Source organism: Heptranchias perlo, chromosome 3 (assembly GCF_035084215.1).
Source record: "Heptranchias perlo isolate sHepPer1 chromosome 3, sHepPer1.hap1, whole genome shotgun sequence".
NCBI lineage: Eukaryota > Metazoa > Chordata > Chondrichthyes > Hexanchiformes > Hexanchidae > Heptranchias > Heptranchias perlo.
The window spans coordinates 42,551,017-42,578,110 of record NC_090327.1 but is presented as its reverse complement, the minus strand read 5'-3'; the positions used below and the strand labels follow the sequence as shown (position 1 = coordinate 42,578,110).

The following is a 27,094-nucleotide window of genomic DNA, read 5'->3' as shown; positions in this document are numbered from 1 at the left end:
TCGGCAATCGAGAAGATCGGGGGTCGGTGGGAGGGGGGCTTGGAACATACCAGCGAGGAGGGAGAGATCGTGGGAAGGGAAGAGATGTTGGGGGGGGGGGATATAACGGGGAACAGGAGGAAAGAGGTGAGGGGGAAAAGAGGTCACGGGGAAGGGGAGGAAAGAGATGGGGGCGGGGGGGGGAGGAAATCACAGGGAGGGAGCCAGCCAATCGCAGGCGGGTCGGCTGATCACGGGGAGGGAGCGATCGCAGCAGAAGGTTTGCTTGAGGGGCTGGAGGCGGAGGAGGCACTCCTGCTCCTCCTGGCCCACAAGCAGTGATGGAAAAACACTTACCTGCTGGATCTGGCAGCTCCTGCCTCCCTTGGACAGCCCTGGACAGCTGTTAAATTCAAATAGCTGCTCAGAACGCAGCTTCATTTAAATATTAAAATCACTGACCAGCCTCTCCAGAGCGGGCTATTCGGACGCCCCCAACCCGCCACGGTAAAACCAGAAGTAGGCACGTTCGCAGGGAGATGGGGTTGGCTTTCATATTTTTACCAATTTAACCCTCCCCCTACCCTTTCCCACCCTTTGTGTGTGTGGGGGGTTAAAATTCCCTCCATCCAGTTTAGTTTCCTAAGGACTCCTACAAAGCTTAAAGTAATTCATACTGCTGAGGTTACTAATGTAATGCATTGTTTAGCCCATGGGGCTCCCTGGCTCCCCTGTGTAATTGTGGTTAGTGGGACAGATGTCTTTATATGGAGATGATTAATGGACTGCTTAAAAAAATACTACCAAAGTCCCAGCAGATCTCCAAAAGTAACTACAGGACATGGAAGAAAAACACTGAGTAGTCCAATGGACTAAACATTCATTCTTAATAACAAGGGTTTACTTAAAAATATGTAACCTCTCTAAACAGGAGTGCTCCACAAGTACATTTTCCTATTCAATTTACAATGCTTCTTTGAGAACATATAAAAAGAATGTTATGGAGTGAAGAGAGTGATTAAATGAGTTCTCCATTAGTGAGGGAGACATAAACAATGTGTCTAGGTCAGCGTATATTTGAGAGACTTATAAGGAAGCGTATTGTTACCATAATTATGAAATGCAATTAATTTATTTTTCATTTTCAGAGCTCATACCAAGCTTTGAAATTGTGTATTTTATTTACATAAGCCTCTGACCTTCACCCTCTATGTTGCTAGCTCTTCCCAGTAACCAAACCAGAACTAGCACTTCAAGACAGAGGTCAAATACACAGTTCATGGTCTCAATTTCCGCAGGTACAAACAAAAAAAAATAAACAGATCACATTTCAAGTGTGACTTTTGGTGAGCAGAGGAAACTGAATTCCCTTTCATCCCCTTCTGCTTATAGCCAACTTCTAGTTTCTTACTAGTACAGAACTCCTACTATGCAGACAACTTTTAATATAAGTATTTGACATCTTTTTTTTCTCTCTCCCCTCTGGTCTTGCAAAAAAGATGGACAATGTGCTCCCAGGCCTCTGCCAATGCCTTTCTGAACTGGTCGCCCGGGGGTGGCTTTCTCTCTCATATTCTTTTGTTAATGCCTAGTTTCTGCTTTGTGCCTCCAAATAGTAACGTGGCTGCTTCAGGGAGAAAATCAAACCTGCATCGCACACCACTTACTTTTCTATAAAATACTTTACTGTCTGGTTCCTAAAGATAGTATTAAAATTGATGAATTTAAAAAGAATGAAAAATATTTTCTGGGACATTACGGCTTTAAAAGGCAGCTTCCCCAAGAATTCCATTTCTGGGTCACATTGCTTGCAGTTCTTGTTGCCTTTAGCAGTAAGTGCATTTCAAAACCGTTCTTAGCCAAGCAAATTCTTTAGTTGTAGCTAAACACATCACAACATGATTTTCTTACAAACAAACGTGGCTCACATATTTATTACTGGCTCTTAGGGAGTTAACGCTTATGTGCACTTCAAACAAATACCTTTATTGTATTAAAGAGGAGCGTAGGGTGATTGCAGAGTTTTTTCAGTAACCCTATGCATATTAAGTGGGAACTGTTCTCTAGCTTTCCCTGTAGGCAAGATTTCACTGCATGGGACGCCAGCAGTTTGTGATAGAGTTCAAGCTGCAGTGCAGCCGGGCGGCAGAAGATAATCCATTCAGTCTTTGGAGGGAGGTAATTGTTAATGATGTCCTGTGTGCGTCGAAGTATGAAGAGCCCAGTTAATCGGCAAAGCTCTGTTGCCCTCTCTTCACCCAAATGCTTTTCATCCTAAAGACAAAAAGAAATGGCAAAAGAGCAAAAGCTGGAATGTTGAGCTGTAGAGGAAAGAATTCCTGAATTGATGGCTTTTCTAACAAGACTGTATTGTTTATTCTCCAGCTTTACAGGCCTATCTATGTGTATTTTTGACCAAGAATGTGAACAGCAGTACGAGTTGTACGGTGCTGAAAATTCCTTCATCCACAAAACCCTTTTGTGACACTCTTAGATGGTCAAAGTGGAGGCTCGGAACCCAATTTAGTACAAACAGATTTATTTGTTTTAATTGAAGGAATGACTCCTGTTCATGTTATTTTCTCACCTTGTTCCTCCTCTTTCCTGACCAAAGGTGTGAGCACCTGATCCATGCTCAGCGTCCACCAATGCCACTCTGAAACCAACTAACTGGAGGTACATGTGGGTGGTCCATAGGGAAGGACTTGGTGCCTGCTCCTAATGGCATACTGAGGTCAGGAACTCAATGTGTGGAGGATCCTGGGAACTGTTCATCTATGAACACACTATGTTGTGGTATATGGGGAAGATCAGCTAAACATTTGAAGCAAAACAAGATACAGAGTTGTGGGGCGAAAGCAGGACAGTGGGAATAATGTTGGATTAATTTTAGCAAAGATCTGGTACAAAAGTGGGTGGATGGAACGACCTTCAACTGTGCTACAAGTTTCTATGGTTCTATGGATCCAACACACAGCATCATCCAAATTAAAACTTATTTTTCATTATTTTATACGTCATCCTTTTTTCAGTGTCTCCTCACACTACAGTGGGCAGACAATTTGCTTCAAGACATTGCAAATAGTTACAGCAGGGGTGTCAAATGCATGGCCTGTGGAACAGTTTCATCCAGCCCTCGGCATGTTGTGCTTAAGGCTGCTGTGTGTCTTGGAATGGGACATGAAGCTCCCAGGCACTGCTTCTAGTAGCCTGGGAGAACTGCGCCGTTTAAATTTCGCACCGACAGAAAGCCGGTACTCGCTTAGCAGTGAAGGGAAATGGAAATGTAACCATCTTGTGAAAGGGAGAGATGGAATGTGGAGAGGGTGACCAGAGGCTGGAGGGCAAGAGATTAGGACCCAACTGGGGGGAGGGAGACCGAGAGGTCGGGAGACTAGAATTGGGACTTGGGGTGGGGGCGGCAGGAGACTGGAACTGGGAGGGGGGGTGGTCGGGAGATTGGGCCTCAGGGAGGGGACAGGGGACTGGGGAGAGGGTGACAGCGGTCAGGGGATGGGGCAATTGCACCACCCACTCTAAGTCCACCCAAACTTAAAATCAACTCCATCTGTGCAGATGAAATCTTATCCCACCGTGAAGGTGGAGGGCCTGATACACCATGCACATCCCCTCCTCAGGACAGTACTTCATTCTAGCTGATAGCAAAAAAACGACTGATTGAGCAACGGGAATACCAAATTTGAAAAACAATACTTTAAAAAGACCCAAAAAGTATATTTTTGAAAGTTCTTAAATTAGATTAATTTGTGCAAAGATATACTCCGGCTGATTTTTCTCTGCTTATTTCCCAAGACACCAGAGGGGTCATTTTAATCCATGAGTTGAGTGCCTTTATTGCACTGCTTGTGGGTCAGACGGAGCAGGAGTGCTTCATTCAGGCCCAACAAGCTCACCTGGTGCAACAGGACCCCTGCGACCGGCCGGCTGACCCCCACTCCCCCCCACTTCGATGGTGGACCACCCCCCAATCTTCTCCAAGGCCCACCCGATGACATCCACGTTCCCCCCCACCCCCGATTTCTTCCACGACCCACAATCTCTCTCTCCCTCCCTCCTCTCTGATTCGCGGCTCCTTTCTCTCCTGACAGGCAGTCGGCTTGTCAATCTGGCTGCCTGGCACGTGGGAAAACCTGGAAGCACAAATACTTACCAACAATTGCCCTCGAGTAGGTGGCGGTGAGCCCCCTTCTTGAACTGCTGCAGTCCATGTAGTGAAGGTACTCCCACAATGCTGTTAGGTAGGGAGTTCCAGGATTTTGACCCAGCGATGATGAAGGCGATATATGTCCAAGTTGGGATGGTGTGTGACTTGGAGGGGAACCTGGAAGTGATGGTGTTCCCATGCACCTGCTGCCCTTGTCCTTCTAGGTGGTGGAGGTCACAAGTTTGGGAGGTGCTGTCGAAGAAGCCAGGGCAAGTTGCGGCAGTGCATCCTATAGGTAGTACACACTGCAGCCACTGTGCACCTGTGGTGGGAGGAGTGAATGTTTGAGGTGGTGGTTGGGCTGCTGATCAAAGGCCTCAATGGCCTGGGTGAGGAAGATGAAATGAAAGAATGAAAGCAGCCAAAATTCTGGCTCCTGATTCCTATTTAGTGACTTGCTGGAAAGTTTGCCTATGTGGCTGATCGGTAAAGGCAGAACTGGGCTCAGCTGTGATGCTGTCCATGACTAAATAGCCTGCTGACATCCGCATTCTAAATTCACATAGAAAGAATGGCCTCTTGGGAGAGCCAATGGAGGACATCTGACACCTAGAATTATACCTTAACATGAGCCAACGTCTTCAGGAGGGAGGGGAGGGAATCATGAAATGAGTTTACATATGGAACACATTCAGTTTTTAAAAAGATCATATTTCCTACCATTGTTGCAGAGGGCTGTTGAGACCTGATGATAGGTTCCTCATAAATCTTTCTGTAGGTGGAAGAGGATCCAAGGATTCCTGGATTCACAAATTCTATTAGAGAGTAGAACTCCTGAAGATCATTTTGTATGGGAGTACCTATTATATAACACAGACATTTTAAAAAATATGTTATTCAAATATGATGTAATGGAAGCAGAACTTTACAATGATAGAGTAAACACACACACATAATTAACTTGTGAAGGGTTCATATTTATCTTTTCACATTAATGATCTGGATCAGATAACGCAAGATTCAGACAAACTGCAAAGCAGCCATAACGAAGAGGACTGTCTGTTCTTGGTAATGATGCCAGGTCACATTCATGGGTTCTGAAGCAGCAGATTTGGGAATGCTGGCCAAGCTGATGCTGGAATATTTGGCATTCAACCTTTTGTCCAACCAGAAACAGAACAAACTACACAGCCTTTCCATCAGAGTGGAATTTTTTTAAAAGTTAAGACTAAGTCTTAAAGGGGATAAAGTTGTGCAGCTTAAAAGGGCAACTGTCACTCAGCTGTATGGTTGCTCTGAATATTGTGTTCTTGTAATTTTTTAATGTTATGGTACATTGATTTAAAGACAACAACTTACCAGTGAGGATCACTCTTCTTTCACAGGGGAGGCTAAGAATTGCTGTGGACGTCTTAATTGAGCTATTTTTTAAACGGTGTCCTTCATCACAAATTATTAGGTTAAATTCTAATTTTTGAATGTGTTCCAGGCACCGCAACAACATCTCATAGCTGATGACGAGGACAGAGTGCAGTGGAGAACTGATGAAGTCTTCCACTTTATGGTCCTTCAAAGTAAATACATAAGTAATCAAGTAAATAAAATGTGTAGAGAAATGGGCAAGGAAACTAACATGTGGGTAAAATTTTACTTTCTACCATGACTGGATGACTTTATAGGAGAACACTATATCTTTCATCACCACTACATCATGGTTAACTTTTTTAGCTTGTGTGTGCCAGTTTGGCCTCGGGTTAAATCTATATTTTTTGTGATGAATGTCAGTGCTAGGGAATGAATCATTTTTTCCATGTTGGACACCCAATGCCAGTATCAAGCACTCTTAGATCAGCTATGGGATGGGTTAGATGCAGATAAAGCTCCCTCTAACCTGCCCCAACATTTTAGTTTAAAATTTCTGATCAGCATTATTTTAGGTTAATGTTGATGTCAATCGCTCTTGTGAAACGCCTTGGGATGTTTTACTACGTTAAAGGCACTATATAAATGCAAGTTGTTGTTGTTGTTGATAGGCAAACCCCAACCTTTTTAGGGCAACACCTATTGATGTAGTATGAATTCTTTCTCTTCCCACACCAGCAATCCTATGTGAGGTTGACAATTTTAATGCCAACTTATGTGGAAATGCAGGGAGATTTGTAATTTAAATGAGACTTATTTCAGGAGTGGATTCATTCAAGTGCTAATTCAGGTACGTCAATACAATGCAGCACTAGATTAATTATTGAATTTCCCCCTCAAATTCTGCCAATATACCTCCTTATTCCACCTATTGCAATCTCTTTTTTCTGCTTGCCATTCATCGTACTCACAGTTTTGTTCTAAAGTCTGTTCGTAAAACATTTTTTTTACAGTTGTGGTATTGCCTCATTATGATTCAGCAGTATAATCATGGCAAGTCATTCAATCTGCCTGGATAAGAGCTCTGGGTCTCACTATAATCATGATGCTGGTAGGTGTCATTATAAGTGGATAACTCATTAACATGGACAAATTTTCCAGGGCTTATTAAATTCTTTATCCTTAGCATCATAGACGTTTACAACATGGAAACAGGCCCTTCAGCCCAACATGTCCATGTCGCCCAGTTTATACCACTAAGCTAGTCCCAATTGCCTGCACTTGACCCATATCCCTCAATACCCATCTTACCCATGTAACTGTCCAAATGCTTTTTAAAAGACAAAATTGTACCCGCCTCTACTACTGCCTCTGGCAGCTCGTTCCAGACACTCACCACCCTTTGAGTGAAAAAATTGCCCCTCTGGACCCTTTTGTATCTCTCCCCTCTCACCTTAAATCTATGTCCCCTCGTTATAGACTCCCCTACCTTTGGGAAAAGATTTTGACTATCTACCTTATCTATGCCCCTCATTATTTTATAGACTTCTATAAGATCACCCCTTAACCTCCTACTCTCCAGGGAAATAAGTCCCAGTCTATCCAACCTCTCCCGAAAAGTCAAACCATCAAGTCCCGGTAGCATCCTAGTAAATCTTTTCTGCACTCTTTCTAGTTTAATAATATCCTTTCTATAGTAGGGTGACCAGAACTGTACACAGTATTCCAAGTGTGGCCTTACTAATGTCTTGTACAACTTCAACAAGACGTATTCAATGTTCTGACCAATGAAACCAAGCTTGCCGAATGCCTTCTTCACCACCCTATCCACCTGTGACTCCACTTTCAAGGAGCTATGAACCTGTACTCCTAGATCTCTTTGTTCTATAACTCTCCCCAATGCCCTCCCATTAACGGATTAGGTCCTGGTCTGATTCGATCTACCAAATGCATCACCTCACATTTATCTAAATTAAACTCCATCTGCCATTCATCGGCCCACTGGCACAATTTATCAAGATCCCGTTGCAATCCTAGATAACCTTCTTCACTGTCCACAATGCCACCAATCTTGGTGTCATCTGCAAACTTACTAACCATTCCTCCTAAATTCTCATCCAAATCATTAATATAAATAACAAATAACAGCGTTTTTAAAATGTGTTTAAAATTCTCATCCTTGTGTTCAAATCCCTCCATGGCCTCGTCCCTCCCTATCTCTGTAACCTCCTTCAGCCCTACAACCCTCTGAGATCTCTGCGCTCCTCCAATTCTGGATTCTTGAGCATCCCCGATTTTCATCGTTCCACCGTTGGTGGCCATGCCTTCAGCTGCCTAGGTCCTAAGCACTGCAATTCCCTTCCTAAACCACCTCTCTATCTACCGTTCCTCCTTTAAGTCACTTCATAAAACCTACCTATTTGACCAAGCTTTTGGTCACCTTTCCTAATATCTCTATGTGGCTCAGTGTTAAATTTTGTCTGATAACATGCCTGTGAACCACCTTGGGATGTTTTTACTACATAAAAGGCCCTATAAGGCCCTAAGTTGCTGTTATTATTGCCTATCTGAGTCAGATGGGGTGATACAGCATCAAACCTTGTGCATGAATGTTTGATCAAGATATGCCCACTTCAGTGGAAAAAAAACCTACACAATAAAGCAGGCCATTATATAGAGAATGGTAAATACCTATGAGTGTGTTATAGAACTATTACTGCACTATAGAATTACATCTGCATGTTCAAGCTCCCAACTGTCTAGTCTTTGGCTCTCCATTCGCCACAATACTTCAGCAGCTGTCGATCTGCTCAATTACTCCCTCACATCTGTCTTTGATGCCATGTCTCCAGTAAAACCCTCACTCTCTCCCGTCTTGGTCGTTCCCCCTGGTATGACCCTCATTTTTGCTCTTTCAAGTCCAAGGGGCATAGACTTGAAGGTATCTGGCGTACAACAGGTTTGTACGTCCATCGCCAGATCTGGCCGGACCATATCAAGTACTCTCGGGCCCCACTCTCCTCTGCCAAAGCCAATCACAACTCCAGGGTCATCCTGGAGTGCAAAGATAACCCTTGGCTGCTTTTCTCCAATGACATAATCGTCTTCTTAAGCTCCACTCACCTTCAACAAACGTGCGAGGAGCTCATGGACTTCTTCATCACCAAGATTGAGACCATCCATTGAGCTACTTCTGCCATATTCCCCTTTCCCCCTGCCAAACTTAACCTCTAACTCTGATCCTGTGTCTTTCTCTAGCTTCTCTCCTATCTTCCTCATGCCCTCTCTAAGTTCATCTTGTCCATGAGACTACCTCCTGCTCTCGACCCCATTCCCACTAAACTGCTGACCACCCAACTTCGCTTCCTGGCCCCCATGCTAGCTGAGATTGTAAATAGTTCCTTCTCCTCAGGTACTGTCCCCCTCCTTTCAAAACCACCATCATCACCCCCTCCTCAAAAAAACGACCATTGACCCTGCTATCCTTGCAAGCTAAGACCCCCATCTCCAACCTCCCTTTCCTCTCTAAAGTCCTTGAACGTGTTGTCGCCTCCCACATCTGTGTCCATCTTTCCTACAACTCCATGTTTGAACCCCTCTAATCAGGTTTCTACCCCTGCCACAGCACTGGAACGGCCCTAATTTAAGTCACAAATGACGTCCTCTGTGACTGTCGTGCACTATCTCGCCTCATCCCCTGGACCTCTCTGCAGCCTATTACAGGGTTGACCACACTATCCTTCTCCAAAGCCTCTCCTCCATTTACCAGCTTGGTTTCACTCTTAAGTATCCAATCGTAGGCAGAGTATCTCCAGCAATGGCTTCTCTTCCCGCCCCACATCATTACTTCTGGAGTCTCCCAAGGATCTATACTTGGCCGCCTCTTATTCCTTATCCACATGCTGCCCCTCGGCGACATCTTCCGAAGACATGTCAAAGACAGGTTCCACATGTACACTGATGACTCCCAGCTCTACTTCTCCAACACCTATCATGACCCCTCCACTGCCTCTGTGTTGTCAGCCTGCTTGTCCAGCATCCAGTCCTGGATGAGCTGTAATTTCCTTCAGTTAAACAGTGAGAAAACGAAAGCCATTGTCTTCAGCTCCCGCCACAAACTCCATACCCTCGACACTGATAGCATTCTCCTCCCCTCCCCGGCTACTGTCTCAGGTTGAAGCTGATAGTTCACAACTTCAGCATGCTACTTGACCCTGAGGTGTGCTTCCGATCACATATCCACTCCATCACATAGACTGCCTACTTTAACCTCCCTAACATCGTCCGTCTCTGCTCCTGCCTCAGGCCATCTGCTGCCGAAAACCTCATCCATGCATTTGTCACCTTGGTTTATGCAGTCCTCCAAACCCTGAGATTATGTTACAGCTTTAAAACACTCCAAATCATCTGTTATCTTTTTAAATACAGTCCATATTCAAGGGGTAATTTTAGTGCAGTTTTCTCCCAATTTCTGTCCTCCTCACCCAAGTGCCAATTCTTCATGTGTGAGCCTAAACAGTGAATGTTGTCAGGCTATTTGACCGTGGGAGAAATCACACTGAGTTGATTCCTGCCCACACACAACATCCACACATGCACTTTCCAGTTGGCGGGGGTGGGGGTGGGGGGGGGGGGGGAGGGGTCACTGCACAATAAATCAGGAGCAGGAATCCTGGCTGATATTTCCCTTTCCCAGTCTAGAGCACTTGTAGTGTCCCTATTTCTGCCCCAGTTGAAATTAGCTAAATTAGACCAAGGAACCTGGGACCACACTGATCTGTGCAATTCAGTAGCACATAGGGATGTGTGTTTACGTACTAAGCCATCAGTGCATCTTTCAATAGTTATTGCAATTAGTGTTTCTGTTTGTGTTTGTCTGTTCTGCTCCTAGAATTAACTGTTCCAATGTTAACTCATGTCTTCTGTTTTCTTGGTGTGTTTCCTACACACAAGTTATTATCTTCCTTTTCTGCCACCGTTTTACTCTGCAAGTTAACAACAAGTGACAGGAAGGATTTTGTTTTGTAGTATTTTAAAAATTTGTTCTTCATATGTGGGTGATGCTGGCAAGGCCAAATTTATTGTCATCCCTAGTCGCCCTGAGAAGGTAGTGGTGGCCTTTTCCTTAAACCGCTGCAGTTCTTGTGGTGATAATGCTCCCATGCTTATTCTGTTTTCTTTTGTAGTAGTTGTTTTTACAACGGTGTGGCTTTCTGGCCCACTTCTGAGGACATCAAGGGTGAGATATAGGTTATTCTGTCTGCAGCACTTTGTCGTTATGGAGAAAATCACCATGTAAATGGAAAGTAAATGAAAATAATTTTTTCTTGTTACCACAATTTTCATGATCTTGTATACATACCATTTGGAATCATCATTTTACAAAACAGATTACTATTTGCACTGTTGATTCTCATTAGTCATTACAGTAATTCCATACAAATATCAAAATAGAAAGGAGAAATATTAACATTAATGTTAAATTACCTGATCGACTGCAAAAACCCTCAGCCTCTCCGTTCCAAGCCATTTCTGGAACTCCCTGCTCCAGTTTTTTACGAGGCTCCCTGGTGTGATGACAAGGGTCTTCTTGATTACAGGTTTGTTCCCATAAGGTCCTTGCCGCATGAGGGTCCAGATTAGTGTGATACACTGTAGAGTCTTCCCTAGACCCATTTCATCAGCCAAGATAGCACCAAATCTGCCAGTTGTTCTAGAAAGAATAGTTATATTTAACAATCTAGAATTAGAATCAAAACATCCACACAACCAGCAAGCTTTAAGGAAAATATTTAAAAATTGAAAATCAACATAAAATGGATGAGATAGCTTTTGTGTGCACAGTTCATTCGTAAAAATCAAACAGGTTTGTAAGGAGATGTTTAGGAACAGAAAGTATGCTATCTACTGCAGAATCTACTCATCCTAAAATGTCAGGTTTCCATTGGAGTACGTGTGAGATATAGGTTAAAATCAGGAGTTCTCCTACGAGTTTTTTTTTCAAAATGTTTTCATATGGGTAAATTTTTTTATTGAACATACTCCCTGTTTTGTGTTCGCATTTACATATTGTAAGCACAAGATCAGAAAAAAAGCATTTCAGTATTTACATTTTAGCCAATTTATATTAAATGGCTACATTTTTTTGAATTTGAGAACTAAGTGTATGGCCTCCTAGCGATAATACATAGTTGTATACTAACTTTAAATATAAACCCAGCATACTATCCATAACTGGTACAGAGCCCTCCCTTGTTGTGGGTTTCAAAGTAGCATGAACTAGCAGTAGTGTAGTAGAAAGTGAGCATACAGTGATGTGATTCATCTGTGACCCTTGTCTGCAAGCTATATTAATACAGTGGGTCATCTAACAGTCATCACCTGTGTGAACCTGCACAAGGAGTATGAAAGGGACCAGATTTCAAGGTCTGCTTTAGTGTAAATGCAGCAGACCGTAGTCCTGTGCATGTGCCTTATTTCAGAAAGGGCACAAACACATACTACATTTCCTTTTTAAAAAATGTAATTGTAAAAAATATTGAAGACACATTCCTTGCATCTGTGGGATGACACATGGGATTAATCTAACAGGCATTGTATTTTATAATTTTATTAATTTGGAACAGGCCAGTTCAACAAGAGACATGATCAATGGGACTTATGTTTTCACAAGAATACTAAAATGTTCTGGCAGTTAAACTTCAAGTGTTGCTGACTGTGAAATGCCTTTAACAAGCTTGATAGATCTTATCCACTGATTTTGGATACAAATACCAGGCAGTACCAATTCCATGCAACTGCAAGGCAGGCCAGCTTACCTCATTCCCATTATACATTCATATAGGAAGATCACACCATCCCACTGGTGAGGTCGAAGGTGTATGGTAAGGTAAGGGTCCACCACCACATCTACCAACGGGAGACCAGCTTTATTAAAGATCCATTGGTGACTCAGGTTTGGTCTTGGCATTACTAAAGCATCTGTTGGTGAAGTCAGAACTGTACATTTAATTATTAGCTTCAAGCTTTTGCAAAATTATTCCATACCATATAGTCACAATGGTGTTATACACAAATGCACAGATTTTCAGCCTGCATTACACTACAATAGGTAAACAGGAAAGTATGTTATAACAGAGGATTCTAGATGAGTTCTTACAGTGATATCACACTGAACTACAAATAGTTACAAATATGTTAGACCCAGCGGCTGATTTGAAATCTTTAATGACTGTTAGTCAATACTGGCTCTGAGCAGAATCTTTACATAGATACACACTAAGGACACAGTTAACCAATTTAGGCCTATATTCACTAGAGTTTAGAAGAATGAGAGGTGATCTCATCGAAACATATAAAATTCTAACAGGACTAGACAGACAAGATGCAGGGAGGATGTTCCCGATGGCTGGGGAGTCCAGAACCAGGGGTCACAGTCTCAGGATACAGGATATGCAATTTAGAACCGAGATGAGGAGAAATTTCTTCACTCAGAAGGTGGTGAACCTGTGGAATTCTCTACCACAGAAGGCAGTGGAAACCAAGTCATTAGATGTATTCAAGAAGGAGATAGATATATTTCTTAATGCTAAAGGGATCAAGGGATATGGGGAAAAAGCGGGAACAGGATTCCGAGTTAGACGATCAGCCATGATCATTTTGAATGGCGGAGCAGGCCCGAAGGGCCGAATGGCCTACTCTTGCTCCTATTTTCTATGCTTCTATCCAAAGGTGATGTTCTCAGACCATACATTAAGGTGAGGGTGGAAGGAACAAAGGTTTGACAAAAATATGATTTTTAAAAAATGTTTAACTTTTTTTCTTCCTCTGCTGAAGGCATTGTCACGCTGGATTGTGCCAGTAGCCCTTTTTACTTCACCCAAGCGGCCATTCTTCATTTGTTAGCCTAAGCAGCGAGTGCCAGCAGACTATTTAACTGCAGAGGGCAGTACATTGAGTGTCAACAGGCTAATCTACCTTGGCGGGCATTACAGACAAATTTAAACCCTTTCTCACCCAACATCTACATACAGGAATGGCCCTAGGAGTCCTCAACATTGACTCCGGACTTCATGAAGTCTCATGGCATCAGGTCAAACATGGGCAAGGAAACCTCCTGCTGATTACCACCTACTGTCCTCCCTCAGCTGATGACTTAGTCCTCTTCCATATTGAGCACCACTTGGAGGAAGCACTGAGGGTAGCAAGAGCACAGAATGTACTCTGGGTGGGGGACTTCAATATCTATCACCAAGAGTGGCTCGGTAGCACCACTACTGACTGAACTGACTGAGTCCTGAAGGACTGGGCCTACGGCAGGTGGTGAGAGAACCAACACAAGGGAAAAACCCTCCTTGATCACGTCCTCACCAATCAGATGCATCTGTCCATGACAGTATTGGTAGGAGTGACCATCGCACAGTCCTTGTGAAGATGAAGTCCTGTCTTCACACTGAGGACACCATCCATCGTGTTGTGTGGCACCATCACCGTGCTAAATGGGATAGATTCAGAACAGATCTAGCATCTCAAAACTGGGCATCCATGAAGCACTGTGGGCCATCAGCAGCAGAATTGTATTCCACCACAATCTGTAGCCTCATGGCTCTGCATATCCCTCACTCTACTATTACCTTTAAGCCAGGGGATCAAACCTGGTTCAACGAGGAGTGTAGAAGAGAATGCCGGGAGCAGCAGCAGGGGTACCTAAAAATGAGGTGCCAACCTGGTAAAGCTACGACACAGATCTACATGCATGCTTAACAGCGGATGCAGCATGCTATAGACAGAGCTAAGCGATCCCACAACCAACGGATCAGATCGAAGCTCTGCAGTCCTGCCACATCCAGTCATGAATGGTGGTGGACAATTAAACAACTAACAGGAGGACGAAGCTCCGTGAACATCCTCATCCTCAATGATGATGTGGAGATGCCGGTGATGGACTGGGGTTAACAATTGTAAACAATTTTACAACACCAAGTTATAGTCCAACGATTTTATTTTTAATCCCACAAGCTTTCGGGGGTTTTCCCCTTCCTCAGGCAGTGTGGAAAAGACAATTTCGAATCCTTTGCATTTTAAGATCACAGAACAAAAGCCTGGCTTTTGTTCTGTGATCTTAAAATGCAAAGGATTCGAAATTGTCTTTTCCACACTGCCTGAGGAAGGGGAAAGCCCCCGAAAGCTTGTGGGATTAAAAATAAAATTGTTGGACTATAACTTGGTGTTGTAAAATTGTTTACAATCCTCAATGATGGCAGAGCCCAGCACGTGAGTGCAAAAGACAAGGCTGAAGTGATTGCAACCATCTTCAGCCAGAAGTGCTGAGTGGATGATCCATCGCGGCCTCCTCCCGAGATCCCCACCATCACAGAAGTCAGTCTTCAGCCAATTTGATTCACACCACGTGATAGCAAGAAACGGCTAAGTGCACTGGATACAGCAACGGTTATGGGCCCCGACAACATCCCGGCTGTAGTACTGAAGACTTGCGCTCCAGAACTAGCCGCGCCTCTAGCCAAGCTGTTCCAGTACAGCTACAACACTGGCATCTACCTGACAATGTGGAAAATTGCCCAGGTATGTCCTATCCACAAAAAGCAGTACAAGTCCAATCTGGCCAATTACCGCCCCATCAGTCTACTCTCAATCATCAGCAAAGTGATGGAAGGTGTCGTTGACAGTGCCATCAAGCGGCACTTACTCACCAATGCTCAGTTTGGGTTCCGCCAGGACCACTTGGCTACAGACCTTATTACAGCCTTGGTCCAAACATGGACAAAACAGCTGAATTCCAGAGGTGAGGTGAGAGTGACTGCCCTTGAGTGTGGCACCAAGGAGCCCTAGTAAAATTGAAGTCAATGGGAATCAGTGGGAAAACTCTCCAGTGGCTGGAGTCATACCTAGCACAAAAGAAGATGGTAATGGTTGTTGGAGGCCAATCATCTCAGCCCCAGGACATTGCTGCAGGAGTTCCTCAGGGCAGTGTCCTAGGCCCAACCACCTTCAGCTGCTTCATCAATGACCATCCCTCCATCACAAGGTCAGAAGTATGGATGTTTGCTGATGATTGCACATTGTTCAGCTCCATTCGCAACCCCTCAGACAATGAAGCAGTCCGTGCCCGCCTGCAGCAAGACCTGGACAACATCCAGGCTTGGGCTCATAAGTGGCAAGTAACATTCGCCCCAGACAATTGCCAGGCAATGACCATCTCCAACAAGAGCATCTAATCACCTCCCCTTTGATGGCATTACCATTGCCGAATGCCCCACCATCAACATCCTGGGGGTCACCATTGACCAGAAACTTAACTGGACCAGCCATATAAATACTGTGGCTACAAGAGCAGGTCAGAGGTTGGGTATTCTGCGGCAAGTGACTCATCTCCTGACTCCCCAAAGCCTTTCCACCATCTACAAGGCACAAGTCAGGAGTGTGATGGAAAACTCTCCACTTGCTTGGTTGAGTGCAGCTCCAACAACACTCAAGAAGCTCAACACCATCCAGGACAAAGCAGCCCACTTGATTGGCACCCCAGCCACCACCTTAAATATTCACTCCCTCCACCGTGGCTGCAGTGTGTCCCATCTACAAGATGCACTGTTGCAACACGCCAAGGCTTCTTCGACAGCACCTCCCAAACCCACGACCTCTACCACTTAGAAGGACAAGGGCAGCAGGCCCATGGGATCACCACCACCTGCACGTTCCCATCTAAGTGACACACCATCCTGACTTGGAAATATATCGCTATTCCTTCATCGTCACTGGGTCAAAATCCTGGATCTCCCTATCTAACAGCACTGTGGGAGTACCTTCATCACACGGACTGCAGCAGTTCAAGAAGGTGGCTCACCACCACCTTCTCAAGGGCAATTAGGGATGGGCAATAAATACTGCCCTTGCCAACGACGTGCACATCCCATGAATAAATGAATGACTGAATAAAAAAAACACGTTTTCCAGCAAGTGCCATTGGATAGCAATCAGGAATGACAAGCCTTGCTAATTTTTCCCCTTGCTAGCCCCGGGTGCTGAGACCACTTGTGCTAACCATTCCACTGCTTGAAATACAACACTGGTTATGATAAAATAACTCAGTAAACTCCAGAAATCAAATTTGGAACCTGCCTGTATGGCGAAGGACTATATTGACAATGCCTTTACCCAGTAGTCCATCGGAGAAGTTGACAGTTTGACAGTTAATCACAGTATTGGAATGGATCTCACTATAATTTAGCATTGCAATGGGTGAACAAGCAACTACAAAATTACAAATATTATCAATTAAACTGCTTACTTGACGCATTTGGATCATGCCTAGGTTTACAATCCACAGTGATTTTTTTAACACCTTCAATTTGATTGGATCCAGTACTGTTCCTCAATGGACTAGTAAATGGTTTTAGCAAAGGCTGCTGCGAGGAAGCCGGCAGTGACATGTGTGATGAAGCAGTAACAGCGGAGTGGAAACAGCGGCCACTCATAAAATCCTCTGCAGAGATCGGTCCCATAATCTCAATCTCCTTCCCACCTATCATTAAGGTCTGGCCTTCAGAAAGAGTTTCAAGTTCTTTTAATTTGTATCCTGTTCCTAAAAAAAAAGATTTTTACAAAAATAAGCAAAAATATAATACATTTCATTCTTTTGGTTTATGGCTCATAAATTGATCTATCCCCGCTTAATGTTCACATGTGGCAACTGATTCATGATATAGGTACATCTCACCTGTAACTTATCAACTCTCATTGGAAGGTTGGGCTCTCATTTAAGATTTTATCACATGAAACTATATAGTATTGTTTTGTGAGTTCATTAATCTACTTTTAATTTTGATCAAACCTCACTTTCGAAGCGTTACATCTATTAATCTATTTTGTGTTAAAAAGCTTAAGTTTATATGCACTTCCTGTCTGTAGAACTTGATTTCTTGTTGTCATGTTTTTGTCCCACTTTTAATGTTAACTTTTCCATTATAAATTCCTCTGTCCACATTTATAATGAGTTTTGCCTAAGTAAACTCGTCACTCTGAATGTGTAATTTTTCCACCAGGATCCCACAAATTGTTCAAAATGCTTTTTGAAATGTTTTTAATATGCCATTTTTTCCCTAGTAACTGAAATTCTAATGTCCAAAATAAGGGTTGAAATAAGATACAAAATAAAAAAAAAACATATTTTACAATAGCATGATTAAATTTCTCCAATGAAATGTCTTTTGTGTCTTTTAATGCCTTCATTCAAGTTTTTAGTTGAAAACCTCTCCCAGTAGCTTGAACTTGATATTTTTGCCCTGAGCTCTGATCTGTGAGCTGAATTTGGATTGTGCCAATTGAGCGTATGCAATGTACCTAACTTCCCAGGATGTATTAGTACCAGTCAGCTATACTGATGCAATATTTTTCTTCAACTTCTAGCAGTTTCTGCTTCTAACATTTTCTTCAAATAATTTTGAAAAACAAAAGGACAAATTTCAAAAGCTTAATTGAGGTAAAATTTATATTGGCAGTTTTTTTTTTAAAAGAAGAGGCTGTTGTGTCAGTGCATATGAGGGCACCAGTGAGAAAAATGATAGTGTATTAATTACACATCTATTGTTGTTTTGTTTTGTGTTCTATAAATGTCCGAAAATATATTAAACTAAGAGGGGGTGAGAAAGACAGTGTTAAGAGAGGGGGGTGAGAGAGGAAGGGTTGAGAGACAACACTAGGGGGTTGAGAGAGATGGTGTTTCAGAGAGCAAGAAAGGGGAGTTGAGAGAATGTGAGAAAATGAAGGTTGAGAGAACATGTGAGGGGTTGAAAAATAGTATGAGAGATTGAGAGAGTGCAGGGGGTGAGAGAGAGCACAAACAAGGGGTGGATGATAGAGAGTACGGGAAAGTAGAGTTGAGAGACAGGTGGTTGGGGCATCAAAAGAGAGATGGTGGGGGGGTTGAAAGGGAGGTTAGAGAGAGAGCACATGCGGGGTGAGAGAAAGAGGGTGTGAGTAAGAGTGATTGACAGATGCAGAGCAGCAGATGGGTTGAGAACGAGCAAGAAGCAGTTGAGAAAGAGTTGAGAGAAAGGAGGAGGCAGTTGAGAGGAAGAAAGAAGGGTCGAGACAGGCAGGTAGTTTTGAGAGAGAGGGACAGTATTGAGAGAGGAGGATTGAGAGAGGGAAGTTGCAAGAGAGGGGGTGAGAAAAGGGGGTTGATAGAGAAGACGGGAGTAGTTTGAGAGAGACATATACAAATAGAGAGAATAGCCATTTCCTCATTCTGAATTTTTTAAAATGTTGAATTTTAAAAGCAAACAAGCCTCTGAGGAAAATATAGAAAGAGAGGGTAAATGGGGGAGGTGTGAGGAGAAAAACAAGTTATGGGTTAGGGGGTGTCCTGCCTTGCCACCTGCTCTTGAGTGGAGCAAGTTGGGTGGACCACCAGCCGATGGACAATTAAGGGTGAGGTGAATCACAGCAGAGCATGGGGAAGAGCAGCATACAGGGGTTGAGTGGTAGTTCAAAGGGAAGAGGTACAGGTAGTGATGGGAGTGAAGGGGTAGTCAGAAGATATTGGGGTAATGAACTCAATGGGAGCGAGGGTGATAGGGAGAGCAGATGGGAAGGGAGCAGCTGGGAGCCACAATGTCCCCACATCTCTCACCCCAAAAGCAGTCCGCAGCCGTCAATGGCTCCTTTCCCTATCACACCACACTATACCAGCCATCCAAAAGGAACGAAGAAAAAGAGAGAGAGAAGCAGAGAGATAAGCAAAAAAAAAGTTAAGCAGAGAAAAGCAGAAGAGGGGAAAGGGATAAATAAGCAGAAGAAGAGAGACAGAGTGAGAAACAACAATACGAAGACCGCAGAAACAGGTAAGAGAATGGCCAGTCTCTGACTGACCGTGTGCAATGCCATGGAAGATCGATTGGTTAAATATTAAAAATCTTACGTCTGCGTGCACTTAGTCCTAACTTAAATTCCTGTGTCCACTGGAAGCTGGCTATGTAAATTAGTCCTACTGCAATTCTACCCTTTTGCCATGTGGCGGTGCAGCTTACAAAAGTAGCTTCTATTATAATTATTGATGTCGGAATTTATGACAGAAAATAAAAATAAGAACGGAACGTACAACTTAAAAATGTGTCCAATAGTCCCCCGGCCTCTATGAACATACAAAAATGATGGACTGGTAACGATCTGCTGGTCCTTCGAGCTTGTCTCATACTGTCGTGGTGCAATTTAACTCTATGACTCCATTGCCTCCCCCTGTCCGCCAGCAGCCACATAATCTTGGGAGAGAGGCAAAAACCCAAGGCCAATTCAGGAGGAAACAAATCTTGGAAATTCCTCTCTGACCCCTGAAGGCTATCAAACAAGTTCCAGGAGACCATAGTGACTGGGAGACAAATCGCCTAACGCTCCACCTTCCATTTTTATGCTGTGATGTCAGCCAGGTAGGAGCTCGCCCAGTTTCCCTTTGAACATTTGCAGCACGCAGTGCTGGCTACTTGTTCCAAAGGTCAGCGAACCTCTGTGAAAAGAAAAACCTCCTGACATCTAACCCAGTTCCGTGCTTACGTGACTTATATGCATGTCTCCTGGTCCTCCCTAACCTATCTAATTCAAATAACCTATCCACATGGGCCAAATCAAACCCATTAGGAACATAGGAACAGGAGTAGGCTATTTAGCCCCTGGAGCCTGTTCCACCATTCAGTGAGATCTTGCCTGATCTGCGACCTAATTCCGTATACTCACCTTAGCCCCATATCCCTTAATACCTTTGGTGAACAAAAATCTCAGATTTAAAATTAACAATTGAGCTAGCATCAACTGCCGTTTGCAGAAGACAGCTCCAAACATCTACCACCCTTTGCATGTAGAAGTGTTTCCTAACCTCACTCCTGAAAGTCCTGGCTCTAATTTTTAGGCTATGTCCCCTAGTCCTGGACTCCCCAACCAGCCAAAATAGTTTCTCTCTATCTACACTATCAGTTCCCCTTAATATCTTGAGAGCTTTGATAAAATCAACCTGTAATCTTCCAAATTCCAGGGAATACAACCCTAGTTTGTGTAATCTTTCCTCGTAATTTAACCCTTGGAGTCCAGCTAACATTCTAGTGAATCTATGTGCACTCCCTCCAAGGCCAATATATCCTTCCTGAGGTGCGATGCCCAGAACGGAACACAGTACTCCAGGTGTGGTCTAATCAGGGCTTTGTATAGCTGTAGCATAACTTCCACCCCCTTGTATTCTAGTTCTCTTGATATAAAGGCCAGCATTTTATTAGCCTTTACAATTATTTTCTGTACCTGTCCATGACATTTAAATGATCTATGTACATGGACCCCTAAGTCTCTTTGGACCTCCAATGTTTCAAGCCTTTTGCCATTTAGAAAGTACTCTGATCTATCCGTTTTAGGTCCAAAGTGGATGACCTCACACTTGCCTACATTGAAATCCATTTGCCACAGTTTTGCCCATTTACTTAATCTATTAATATCTCTCTGTAATTTTATGATTCCATCTACATTGCTTACAATGCTGCCTATCTTTGTGTCATTGGCAAACTTGAATATGTGGCTCTCTATCCCGTCATCTAAGTCGCTAATAAATACAGTGAATATTTAAGGCCCCAACACAGATCCCTGTGGGTCTCCACAAGTCACATCCTGCCAATTTGAGTATCTGCCCAAAATCCCTACTCTCTGTCTCCTGCCGCTCAGCCAGTTTCCTAACCAGGCCAATTATTTACCCTCAATTCCATGAGCTTCAACTTTAGCTATCAGTCTCTTATGAGGGACTTTATCGAATGCCTTCTGGAAGTTCATATAAACAACATCCATAGACAGTCCCCTGTCCACTACTTTAGTCACCTCTTCAAAAAATTCAATCAGGTTCGTCAGGCGTGACCTCACCATTACAAATCCATGGTGGCTCTCTCTGATCAGCTGAAAATTTTCAAGGTGTTCAGTCACTCTATCCTTAATTATAGACTCTAGTAATTTCCCGACAACAGATGTTAGCTTAACTGGTCTATAATTCCCTGGTATCCCTCTCCCACCTTTCTTAAATAGCAGAGTGACATGTACAATTTTCCAATCTAAAGGAATGGTTTCTGAATCGAGAGAACTTTGGAAGTTTTTAGTTAGGGCTTCTGCAATGTTCTCACCTACTTACTTTAAAACCCTGGAATGGATAATTACTCTTTAGTGCCATTATTTTCTTCATTACTGTTAATTTGCTTATGTTAATTATGGTGAGTCCCCGTTCCTGATTCAAAATTCATTTCCTTGGGACGCCCGGCATGCTATCCTCTTCCTCCACTGTAAATAGTGATGCAAAGTAATTATTTAACATGTCTGCCATTATTTTAAAGAGCTTAACCAAATCTCTTCAAAGCCTATGCTTTTCTAGAGTAAAAAGAAATAGCTCTCTAAGCCTATCGTGTTAACTCAGGGCCATTTAAACCAGGTATTAATCTAGTGGTTCTCCTCAGAACCTTTTACGAGGCCTCTCTATCACCCAACAAGTGAGTTGGCCAAAATTGGATACAGTATTCTATATGAGGTCTAACCAAGGCCTATAGCAAGGACAAAATATTGTTTTTTTTATTTTGTACTAGATTGTCCTAGCAATACATCCTAATACTCTATTTTCTTGCGCTATGGGCTTGTAATTTCCCAGGTAAGGTGTCCTTGCTAATATTCTTCCCTCAATCAACATCGCCAAAATAGATTACTTGGTTATTCATTTCATGCTGCTTGTGAGACTTTGCTGCATACAAAATAGCTCTTGCATTTGCCCATATTACAAAAGTCACTGGACTTCAAAATAATTAACTGTATGTAAAGCACATTGGGACACTTCTGTGAGATATGATGAAGCACTATATACATGCTTTCTTTCTTCAAGACTCCAAATTTGACACACAGTTTATGCTGTATTATCCAATCTTCCAGAGCACTACAATTGATCATTGGTTAGCAATCAAGAGCAGGAAACCTGGCAGATTTTTCCCTTTCCTGGCCCAGGGGCACTGAGGGTCCATGTGGAAATAATAATAACCTAAATATAAGAAAAAGGGATAAGAGCAAAGGTCAGAGTACAAAAAGAGATAGGGATAATATAAATACTCAGGGAACAGGAAAGGTTTAAGAAGTAATCATGAAATACCTGTTAAAACTAAAGCAGGAATGATAAAAAAAAACATGTTAAATTGCCAGTATAGCAATGTACAGAGGATCAGCAACCAAAAGTGTAATACTCAAAAAGTGTGAGAAATACACCATCAGTTACCCAAGTAAGAGTTATGCACACAAGTGTACATAATATACGAAATAAAAACAAATGAGTTAGAAACACAAATTTAACTTAAAGGGTATGATATAGTAGCTATTACAGAGACTTGACAACATGCTGGGCATCATTTGGTGCTAAATATTCCAGGCTATAGGATCTTTAGAAAGGACAGGGAAATTGGGAAAGGAGGAGGAGTAGTGTTGATAAAAGATACAATTACAGCAGTAGAAAGAAAAGACTTAAGTAAGGGTGAACAGACAGTGGAACAAACAGTATGGGTAGAACTAAGGAACAGTAATGGAGAGGGTTGATGAGGGTAATGCAGTTAATGTGTATATGGACTTTCAAAAGGTATTTGATAAAGTACCACCATCTTCAGCCAGAAGTGCCGAGTGGATGATCCATCTCGGCCTCCTCCCGATATCCCCACCATCACAGAAGCCGGTCTTCAGCCAATTCGATTCATTCCACGTGGTATCAAGAAACGGCTGAGTGCACCGGATACAGCAAAGGCTATGGGCCCCGACAACATCCCGGCTGTAGTGCTGAAGACTTGTGCTCCAGAACTAGCTGCGCCTCTAGCCAAGCTGTTCCAGTACAGCTACAACACTGGCATCTACCTGACAATGTGGAAAATTGCCCAGTATGTCCTGTCCACAAAAAGCAGGACAAATCCAATACTGCCAATTACTGCCCCATCAGTCTACTCTCAATCATCAGCAAAGTGATGGAAGGTGTCGTCGACAGTGCTATCAAACGGCACTTACTCACCAATAACCTGTTCACCGATGCTCAGTTTGGGTTCCGCCAGGGCCACTCGGCTCCAGACCTCATTACGTGGACAAAAGAGCTGAATTCCAGAGGTGAGGTGAGAGCGACTGCCCTTGACATTAAGGCAGCATTTGACCGAATGTGGCACCAAGGAGCCCTAGTAAAATTGAAGTCAATGGGAATCAGGGGGAAAACTCTCCAGTGGCTGGAGTCATACCTAGCACAAAGGAAGATGGTAGTGGTTGTTGGAGGCCAATCATCTCAGCCCCAGGACACTGCTGCAGGAGTTCCTCAAGGCAGTGTCCTAGGCCCTTCCATCTTCAGCTGCTTCATCAATGACCTTCCCTCCATCATAAGGTCAGAAATGGGGATGTTCGCTGATGATTACACAGTGTTCAGTTCCATTCGCAACCCCTCAGATACTGAAGCAGTCCGAGCCCGCATGCAGCAAGACCTGGACAACTTCCAGGCTTGGGCTCATAAGTGGCAAGTAACATTCGCGCCAGACAAGTGCCAGGCAATGACCATCTCCAACAAGAGAAAGTCTAACCACCTCCCCATGACATTCAACGGCATTACCATCGCCGAATCCCCCACCATCAACATCCTGGGGGTCACCATTGACCAGAAACTTAACTGGACCAGCCATATAAATACTGTGGCTACAAGAGCAGGTCAGAGGCTGGGTATTCTGCGGCGAGTGACTCACCTCCTGACTCCCCAAAGCCTTTCCACCATCTACAAGGCACAAGTCAGGAGTGTGATGGAATACTCTCCACTTGCCTGGATGAGTGCAGCTCCAACAACACTCAAGAAGCTCAACACCAACCAGGACAAAGCAGCCTGCTTGATTGGCACCCCATCCACCACCAGCGCACAGTGGCTGCAGTGTGTACCATCAACAGGATGCACTGCAGCAACTCGCCAAGGCTTCTTCGACAGCACCTCTCAAACCCGCGACCTCTACCACCTAGAAGGACAAGAGCAGCAAGTACATGGGAACAACACCACCTGCACGTTCCCCTCCAAGTCACACACCATTCCGACTTGGAAATATATTGCCGGTCCTTCATCGTCGCTGGGTCAAAATCCTGGAACTCCCTTCCTAATAGCACTGTGGGAGAACCTTCACCACACGGACTGCAGCGGTTCAAGAAGGCAGCTCATCACCACCTTCTCAAGGGTAATTAGGAATGGGCAATAAATGACGGCCTCGCCAGCAACGCCCACATCCCATGAACAAATACAAAAGAGTTGTTAGCAAAATTAAAGCCCATGGGATTAAAGGGACAGTGGCAACATCGATACAAAATTGGCTAAGGGACAGAAAGCAGAGAGGTGAACGGTTGTTTTTCAAACTGGAGGGAAGTATACCGTGGTGTTCCCCAGGGGTCAGTATTAGGACCACTGCTCTTTTTAATATATATTAATGACCTGGACTTGGGTATAGAGTGTATAATTCCAAAGCTTGCCGATGACACGAAACTTGGAAATGTAGTAAACAGCGTGGAGGACAGTAACAGACTGGTGAAATGGGCAGACACATGGTAGATGAAATTTAACACAGAGAAGTGTGAAGTGATACATTTTGGTAGGAAGATTGAGGAAAGGCATTATAAACTAAATGGTACAATTTTAAAGGGGGTACAGGAACAGAAAAACTTGGGGGTATATGTACACAAATTGTTGAAGGTGGCATGACAGGTTCAGAAGGCTATTAAAAAAGCATATAGGATCCTGGACCCCAAAAGGGAACTGGATAAATACATGATGGGGAAACATTGACAGGGCTATGGAGAAAGAGCAGGGGAATGGGGTTATTTGGATAGCTCTTTCAATTAATAAAGGCACAGAGTACAAAAGCAAGGAAGTTATGCTAAACCATTATAAAACACTGATTAGGCCGCAGCTGGAGTATTGTGTTCAATTCTGGACGTCACACTTTAGGATGGATGTCAAGGCCTTAGAGAGAGTGCAGAAGAGATTTACTAGAATGGTACCAGGGATAAGGGACTTCAGTTATTTGGAGAGACTAGAGAAGCTGGGGTTGCTCTCCTTAGAACAGAGAAGGTTAAGGGGAGATTCGATAGAGGTGTTCAAAATCATGAAGGGATTTTTATAGAGTAAATAAGGAGAAACTGTTTCCAGTAGCAGAAGGATCGATAACCAGAGGACACAGATTTAAGGTGATCAGCAAAAGAGCCAGAGGCGACATGAGGAAACATTTTTTTATGCAGCAAGTTGTAATGATCTGGAATGCATTGCTTGAAAGGGTGGTGGAAGCAGATTCAATAGTAACTTTCAAAAGGGAATTGGATACATACATGAAGGGAAAACATTTACAGGGCTATGGGGAAAGAGCAAAGCAATGGGACAAATTGGATAGCTCTTTCAAAGAGCTCACACAGACACGATGGGCTGAATGGCCTCCTCCTGTGCTGTACCTACTATGATACTATGATAAAAGATGCAGGACCCTGGTGGGAGTTATCTACAGACCTCCTGGCAATAATGACGTATTGGGAGTTGTATAAATACGGAGATCAGGAAAGCATGTAGCAGAAATAATGTGGTTTCATGGGAGATTTTAATTTTCACATAGACTGGGAGAAGCAGAATAGCTCAAGTAGCGCCAGTAATGAATTTCTAAAATGTATTTGGTACAATTTTCTGGAACAATGGGACAAAATTTGCTGTCAAAATAGTGGTGAGCCCAATGGGTCTCGCCGTTATTTATGCGCAAATGCTACAGCAACTTCAAGGGAGGGGCAGATGCACGGAAATCCAAAAGTTGCTGTCTGAGTTGTGCTGCTCCGCCATTAGCTTCATGAAAATGGCATCTCACTATCTGCCTCACCATTGAAATTCATTGAATGGCGTGAAATTGTTGTGTTTGCGGTGTAGCTACAAACTAAACTCGCCACAGAAAGTTAAGTCTCGTCCATTTCAATTTAAGTACCCTTTTAACAACGTGATGAGTGTTAATTACTGCCAGTCAACCTTTCTGGAACTGTGGAGTGTGGAGTCTCATTCTTTCAGGTTTTAATTGTTGTTGGAGATTTTAAAAATGTAAATTTTTTAAAAAATGTTTTATTTTTCCTTTCTGTCTCTTTCTTTCGCTCTCTCTCACAATCCAATCTTTCTTTCCCTCTCTTTATTTCTCTTTCTGTACCTGATTTGACATTGAATTCACCCACTCTAATTTACACTTAATTCTCAGTCCTTGTGCTGTTAATTTCACAATCTTTCAATCTGATTGGTTAAGGAGATACACAGTTGCTTGCCCTGTTCACTCAGATCCCAGATGCCCGGTTTCCCTCGCTGCGACATTATCAGTTCGCACTTTCAGCAACCTGTCACGCAAAAAATTGAAAAAACCTAAACATGCAAGGGCAAGTCTAACTAACGGCAGATGCCGTTAGAAGCCCTGCCACACCAAAGTATGGCCCCATATGTTGTAGAACAGACACGGGATAAGCTATACTAGATTTAGTGATGAGTACCAAATCAGAGTTAGTTAACAATCT

The 27,094-nt window shown here is 43.3% G+C and overlaps 1 protein-coding gene across 3 annotated transcripts in view; it reads right to left on the bottom strand.

Moving 5' to 3' along the window:
• The window catches only part of rad54b (RAD54 homolog B), a 166,991-nt gene that overhangs the window by 33,253 nt on the left and 106,644 nt on the right, over positions 1-27,094 (bottom strand). For all 3 annotated transcript variants that reach the window (XM_067979273.1, XM_067979267.1, XM_067979261.1), the window contains 6 exons: positions 16,812-17,105; positions 12,325-12,487; positions 10,994-11,219; positions 5,504-5,711; positions 4,865-5,004; positions 1,963-2,253 (listed from right to left, as the gene is read on the bottom strand). In XM_067979273.1, the coding sequence (XP_067835374.1) occupies positions 1,963-2,253; positions 4,865-5,004; positions 5,504-5,711; positions 10,994-11,219; positions 12,325-12,487; positions 16,812-17,105 (1,322 nt within the window). The remainder of the gene's footprint in view (positions 1-1,962; positions 2,254-4,864; positions 5,005-5,503; positions 5,712-10,993; positions 11,220-12,324; positions 12,488-16,811; positions 17,106-27,094) is intronic.